Source organism: Hetaerina americana, unplaced genomic scaffold, assembly GCF_022747635.1.
Source record: "Hetaerina americana unplaced genomic scaffold, ioHetAmer1.1.p SCAF_10, whole genome shotgun sequence".
NCBI lineage: Eukaryota > Metazoa > Arthropoda > Insecta > Odonata > Calopterygidae > Hetaerina > Hetaerina americana.
In genome coordinates this window covers 55,619,194-55,626,596 of record NW_027286070.1, presented here as the reverse complement: position 1 = coordinate 55,626,596, position 7,403 = coordinate 55,619,194, and the positions used below count along the sequence as shown (strand labels likewise).

The 7,403-nt window shown below is 35.6% G+C and overlaps 1 protein-coding gene across 1 annotated transcript in view; it reads left to right on the top strand.

The window, feature by feature from the left end:
* Positions 1-3,128: 3,128 nt before the first annotated feature.
* Positions 3,129-7,403, top strand: part of BicD (protein bicaudal D) — a 33,712-nt gene continuing 29,437 nt past the window's right edge. The window contains exons 1-3 of the mRNA XM_071598687.1: positions 3,129-3,510; positions 3,590-3,730; positions 4,310-4,534. Coding sequence (XP_071454788.1) covers positions 3,286-3,510; positions 3,590-3,730; positions 4,310-4,534 — 591 coding nt within the window. The 5' untranslated portion in view covers positions 3,129-3,285. The remainder of the gene's footprint in view (positions 3,511-3,589; positions 3,731-4,309; positions 4,535-7,403) is intronic.

The window sequence follows — 7,403 nt, the reverse complement described above, 5'->3', positions numbered from 1 at the left end:
CTTAAATGAAATCGTAGTTGGAGGAATAGTCCTCATTTTATTTTAAATGGCATGATGCAAAGGAAGCCACAGTTTTTTATTCACATGCACTCTATTAGACATAATTTGACAATATTTATTAAATTCCATTCCCCTTGATAATTATCGTATTGTGGTTGTGGCTTGAGCATTCTCATGACACTTGGCATTGTACTGGTGGTGGTAATGGTAATTAGCAGAGTTACTCCTTGCAAAGGAGAGGACATACCAAAGATGTATGCAATATGTGGATATGCTTGATGTTATGAGAGAAGGATCTTGCGCCATAATACACAAGTATGTACCCCAAGGGATACCTTAAGGTAGCATTTAGAGTTATGCTAATTCATCAAGTAAAATACTGATTTTATTGCCATTACCCTCTTATATTCCTTAAATGAAGAGCTGACTACAATCGAGAAAAAATGGAAATGTATCAAATAATGGATATAACCTGCTACAAAAGAAACTATAGGAATGGGAAAAGGAAACTATAGATCACATGAGATTATTGAAAAGATAGACCAGAGAAGAGAAAAGAAGAACGTAAAAACAGAGTTAGGTAAAAGAAAGTACAAAGATAAAAAATCGAGATGGGTAACAAAAAGAGCAATAGAAGCATGGTGGTAGATACAGTGCTAAGATATGGAAAGTTTACAGAGGAAGGGTTAAATTGGTGTGCAATACAAGAAGGTTAAAATGCTATCAGGAAGTAAAAAGGGAAGCCCTGTGTTAGCAGTTGGAGATGAGTCGGGTAAGATAATAGTTGGAACAGAAAATATCCAAGAGAAATGGAAGGAATATAAAGAAGAACTGTATGGTAAAGCACTTAGGCCAGGAAGTTAAGACGTACGAAGAGAATATGACGTAGATGAAGATAGCTTAGGTCCAGGCATACTCGACAATTAGATAGAAATGGTATTAAGGGAGATAAAATCAAATAAGGCCATTGGCGTGGACAATATTCCTACTGATATACTTAAAGGTTTGGTAAAATGTAGTTGGAAGAGGACTGATTCGTAGCATTTATGAGAGGAATCTGGTGAGAAGACTTGGTGAGATCAGTTCCTATCCCAAAAAAGGTAAAGGCTACATCATGTGAGGACTACAGAACAATACGTTTAATTTCACATGCAGCTAAAGTGGTTCTCAGGATCATCAACAAAAGGATGGAGAGCAGGGTAAATGATTACAGGCATGATGCCATTGTGGTTATAAGATCAGTAATAGAAAAGAATACCATCAGGACGTATTTGCCTGTTTCAAAGATTTCAAAAAGGCATTTGATGGAGTGACTTGGGAAAAACTGAATATATTGCAGAAAAAAGGAATAAATTGAAGTCATAGGAGGCTGATACATGTCCTGTACATGTCTCTGACAGCTCATGTGCGAGTGGGGGATGGAGAGTCCGGATGGGCAATATTAGGAAGCGGAGTAATGTAGGGTTATGCATTATCACCTGTGCTGTTTAACATGTACGTTGACGATATTATTAAAGAGGCATGGGAAGAGCGGGAGATAGGAATGATAGTGGAGAATTAACAAAATCAGTTAGGTTTCCTGATAGCCAAGCTCCAATTTGTCAGTCGGCCAAGGGTTTGCAAATAGTGATACTCAAATACTGTGTGGATTGGAAATTCAGTGCAATGGATATTGATTGAGGTTTATTATAAGTAAAACAAAGATTATGCAATTTTCAGGAAGAGGAAGACTATGTTAATTAAACATTAAAATATTAGGGAAAAACTAGAACGGGTGAAATAGTTTACATATGTCAGAAGTGTTTTGGATGAAAATGGTTAAAGTAGCAGGGACAGTAAGAGAAGAATTGCCTTAGGCAAAGAAGCTTTCACGAGGAGGGAATTGATGACAGGGACATTGAGTAAGGATGTTAAGAAAAGTCCCATTAAAACTTTGATATGAGCATAGCTATGCATTGTGCAGAAACATGGTCATGGAAGCAAGATTATAGGCATAGATTGGAAGCTTATGAAATATGGGTGTGAGAAAATGATGTAGATAGAAAGGAAAAAAAATGAAGAGGTGCTGGGAAATGTGGGGGGGAGGAGAGGATTTCTGGAAGAAATCCTAAGGAGATGGGAAAAATGGTTGCAAAGCATATTATTTTGCAATGGGACGTTGATAGAAGGGAGAATATTAGGAACTTGCATGGGGAACAGAGATAGGATAAGGATGCTGGATAGAAGGGAGGAAGTATACAGAAATTAAGAGGGACTTGATGTAGAGTAGGTTGCCGGATTTTGTTTTGTTAGGAGTCACAAAATATTTATTTGGTGGTTGTGTCCATCCAAAACTTATCTTAAGTGATTGATTACCCATTATTGCTAAATGACTGGATATTTTGGGATGCAAAAGAAACAATTCATTGGAAAAGTATTTTAAATAACATGCCTTTAAGAAAATTAAATGGCTGAAATATTAACTGATACTTCGGGCTAAAAGATATAATGAGTTGCACGCAGGAAACTTTGACTAACAAAGAGAACGTTAAGCATACTTCTTTAGAAGTTGATAAAATCTGTATACGTAGTTTTCAATGGCTGTATAAGCAAAAGTCCACCTGGGAACAAGTTGACATGTCCATGAAAAACCCGCCATCTGATTACCTTTACCCACTCTTAAATGAGAGAAATTGCAAGTTTGAAATATAATTGGATTGCATAATTTACCTCGTAAATTGATAGTTGATCTTATCGTTCATTACATGCTGAACAGCTAAATTGCTCATAAATTTATTATTATTATATTAATAAATGGACATTCTCCTTGTAATTCCAGAGCAAATGTAAGTGGTAGTTATTCTGTTCAATTTCTCATCCAATTATTTTGCAATAACGCTGGCTACTTTACGTTTATTAACTCTGAATTATCAATGTAGCTTCAAACTCCCGCTTTCTCTATGTAACGATTGAAATATTATTGTAATTATAAATTTTCTTTAAATACTTTATTAAAATTCAATTTAATTTTAAGAATCGTGAACATTGGAAAGGAAGCTTGTAATTTCCGTATATACTGATAAGAATGGAAATGGCTTTCACCTGTAACGCGGAAACAGGTGAATCTACTTCCGGTTCCAAGAGCCGGAGTTGTCAGAAGTCGACATTCCGATAGTGATCTATACATGGCATTCCTAGTCCTAGTGAAGTGGCGAAACCCAACTTTTGGATTTTAAATTTTCTAAAAATATGACCTGAACTCGAGGTGTTCTCTGTTTATTTATCTCTGGTGCCATTAAGGAAACGATGGCCTCCCAAGGATCTTACATCGTAGAGGAGCTAAGTATAGATGAATTAAGGCGTGAAGTAGAAAGACTTAGCCGTGAGTTAGACCAAGCTAGTAGTGAAAATGTTCAATCTGCTCAATATGGACTGGAGTTGCTTTCTGAGAAAGGTAGATTAGAGGTTAGGTGTGGCGAGCTTGAGGCCTTATATGAAAACGCTAAACATGAATTGGACATCACTCAAGAGGTAGTATTTGTTTGGATATTTTGGCATTATTTACATCCACAGATATGAGTGTTTATACTTTTCTTTCTTCTTTTTAAAGGCCCTCGCCAAATTCCAAACTAGTCATAAAGTGACAACAGAAACAGGTATCGAGCAGGAAGAGTCTCTTCTTAATGAATCTGCTGCATTGAAGACGTCCTTGAATACAAAAATATTAGAATTAGAGAGTGACTCAAAGCAGGTGAGTGGTTCCAGAGATATATGAGTTATTTTTAAAAATTAATGCGGACATGTTATTTGTTTCTGTTTGAAGTCATTTATCGTGGCGTTTTATTAGGTAACATTTCGTCTTGTCCATAGATCACCGCGTATTGCCTAAGCTACTACGATCGTTATTAACTGAAGGTTCAATTTGTTTACTTTCTGCTATTATGGAATTCAAATAAGATTGTTGCAAAGCTGAAGTGATATAATACAAGAAATTGCTTAAAACTGAAGCATGTTTATGTTTCAATATTGTGTCAAGGCTTCCAGATTAGTAACAGCAGTATTGTTTTGTATTTCGTTTTCTTATTGGCTGCCGTTTCCGTGTTTTTTTTCAATCGCAGGTTTCGGTCATGTTTAATTTTCATAACATTTCTTTTTAAAGAGTGACTTTTTATAATGCGTGGGAAAATACATATTTTGTTTTGAAAATGTACTCGTAGAGCGTAATGCCAAAATTGAGCTTAAATTTGCTATATAGAGCAAAAGAGGTGATAGCAAATTTTCGTGTCTCTTGTTGATGCATATATGGAATTTTTTCAACCCTGCATTTCAGATGAGACAGGAGCTGGAGCGCTTGATAGCTGAACGTGAAAGATTTTTTCTTGAAAACAATGAGTTGCATAAAGAAAGGGAAGAGTGGGAGCTTGAAAGAAGATCACTTCGTTCAGAAATTCGAGAAGCCAAGAAGAGGGAGACCCGACTTCTTTTAGATAACTCTGAGCTTGAAGAAGAGAATATTGGCCTGCAGAAACAAGTATCAGGCCTCCGCTCTTCCCAGGTAAGCCTTCAAACTAATTTTGGGAGTTTCTAAGTAGGAAAGAGTTATCAACTTGGTTACTGAACTTGGAATATAAAGATAAATTCTTAGCAGGTAAATATAATGTTTCCTGTACAAATATAAAATGTGTACTGGCACAAGTTGTGTGTGTGGAGAATTTTCCAAGTAGAAATGGACAGATTTAATGAAATAATAATATTTTTGGATTAACTATTTGCCAGCGATTTTTATGATTCTACGTTTTATTGATAACATAATGGAAACTTATCCTTGTTTAATACCCCGCAATATTGCCCGCAAATATGTGAATCAGCGTGTAGAGAAAGGAATGTGAATGTGAACTGGAATTTCTCATTGTGACATTAATGATACTCTAGGGCGAAGTACTCGGCTACCTAATTGTTAAAATGTTAATTCCTCATACGATAATAACGGTGATGGTTTACCACAATATACCAGATTTGTCGAACTTCCTGTGTGTTAAAACTATTATTGATTATCTACTTTCAGCTATCTATATCAGTTACTTGTTCGATTTCTAAATGGAAACTTTTACTTCCTAGACAATGAGTGCTGATGTCTAAAATCCTCAGCGTTTGTTTGGCTTTTATTACTTTTAGGTGGTCATCGTTTTTGCAGGGACCATTTTTAAAGAATATTACTCCAGTATGTGCGGAACAAAAGAGCTGATTCCTTTATTTCACATAAGTTGCTATTCACAGCCATTTCAAATTAAAGGGTGCGTTCCGAAAGTAATGCAAATGAATTCCCGCGCCGCTCCTATCTGAATGGCTAGACGTCGGCATACATACTTGCACGGTCGCGGTGTCCGTGGGCTCTCCTTCCAGCTTCACCATCAGAATTTTCTCGTTGTACGGCAATATTACCTTGACTCCTCTGCCCCATGCTTTCCCCAGTATGATGCCAGCGCCTGCGATCTTCCAGTTCTCTCTCGAGTATATAAGTCGATATCCGTCGCTCCAGTAGTCGCTGCTCCCGTCCACTTGATCATGCTAACTCCCAGGATGTCTGTAATCAGCCTTTTCATTTCAATCTTGGCATTCTCCCGCTTGCCGCTCATCCCTAAGGATCCCACATTCCGTGTCCCTATCCTGCCCCTGTCTTTCCTGACCCATGTACCCTTCCCAGTAGTCCCCACCCAGAAATCTGATAGGAGGACTATTTTACAATACAATTTAGGGGGTCTATTTTACCTGTTTATATCAAGTTTTCTTCCTTCACTCCAATGTACACAAAAATTGGGTGACTGACTTAGTTCATGAAATAAATTGGTTTTGTATTGAATTTTCAATTTATCTGGATTGTGTTAAATTATTTTTGGAGCAATAGGCAAGTCCGATCAATGAAATTAAGAACAGCCTCATGCTACTGTAGTGTTTTGTTTGACACTTTGAAATTGTTGCAATTTAATGATAACATGTGTTAATCTGGTAATCGATAGTGCATATTCCTTAAAGTAAAGAGTAAATTGCCTATTGACGGATTATGTCAAATATAATGAAATATTAGGGTGTCAATAAACTTGCTAGACACATTTAGAGTGCGGGGATATTAATTGGAATCTGTGGAGGAAAATGAAAGTCAAAGCTACCTTATTTTGTTGAATGTATCTTCTTAGTGATTTAAACTCAAAGAATATATGCTATTTTTGTCAAAAACTATTTTAAATCAGAAAGTTATGATATCAGGTTTATCATATTCGTATCTTATTATTTACATCATATTATCTCAAAACAATATTACCTTTGGCTGACCTCATCAGAGAACAATATGTTTTTGTCAGGTAGGTAGAAAAACTTCTAGTCTGAATGTTATTGTATTGGATTGGCCCTTCCGAGTAGAAAGATACAAGTTACTGTGGAAACTAATGTTAAGGCTTATGAAATATCAGAGAGCATTCGAGTTTACTGCTTACATCAATAGAATCAAAATTGTACTTCAAACTTGAAGAAAATGACCACGTAACTGATTGGTTTAAATGCTCGTTTCTCTGGTACAGTTCCCTATTCTAAAAAACATAAAAATATTGTTCTAAAAAAATATAGTTGTCGTCGGGATAGCTTTTGATGCACACTCAAAAGAAAAACATCAGTTCTTAGTGACTTAGAATTACATTATTAAAGGTTAGTTTTATAGCCCATGCATTCAAACTGTCATGTGGTGGAGCATTGGGCACGGTCTAAATCATCTCTATGTGCAAACTACGAGTAAAATATCAAAATTGAAGGTATCCTGATAACTCGCTCAACTCAAACCTCTTAACCTCATCTTTCTCTATCCATATCCTTTCCATCAAACTCTGTCGTTTAGAAAAGACATCTTCAATATAGAATTCCACTACTCCCCTTTGTGATGTTCGGAAACTTTCTAAATTGTATTCGTCTATGATGTATCTCCATGTAGTGCAAGCATTTATTATTTATTTATTTTGAAGATAAGAATGCATTAATATATTTTGTGTTTATTAAATTAGAGTTGTGGGCTGTAAAAGATAATTGTATCTTAATTACCTACTGGGTACATAAGATGTTTTATACTTAATGCATATTGTATGTATTAATTTTTGTACATTTTTTTGGATTGCTACATTTGGTGATGTGTATTGTCAATACCATGTAATAATTCACGTTGATACTATTTTAGTACCTTATAATCATATTTCATACAATATGTGCCCAATGCTAAGGCCTATTGAATATCTTAAATTCTGTCATCATTATGATAAATAGGTACTTTGTATGATGTTTGACTTAAATATTTAATAGATATGTTGACTCTGTCATGAAGTCTCTAGAAAAAATCCCTAGTAATTACTAAAAACAGCTAACATAGTAGTATTCTAATGTAT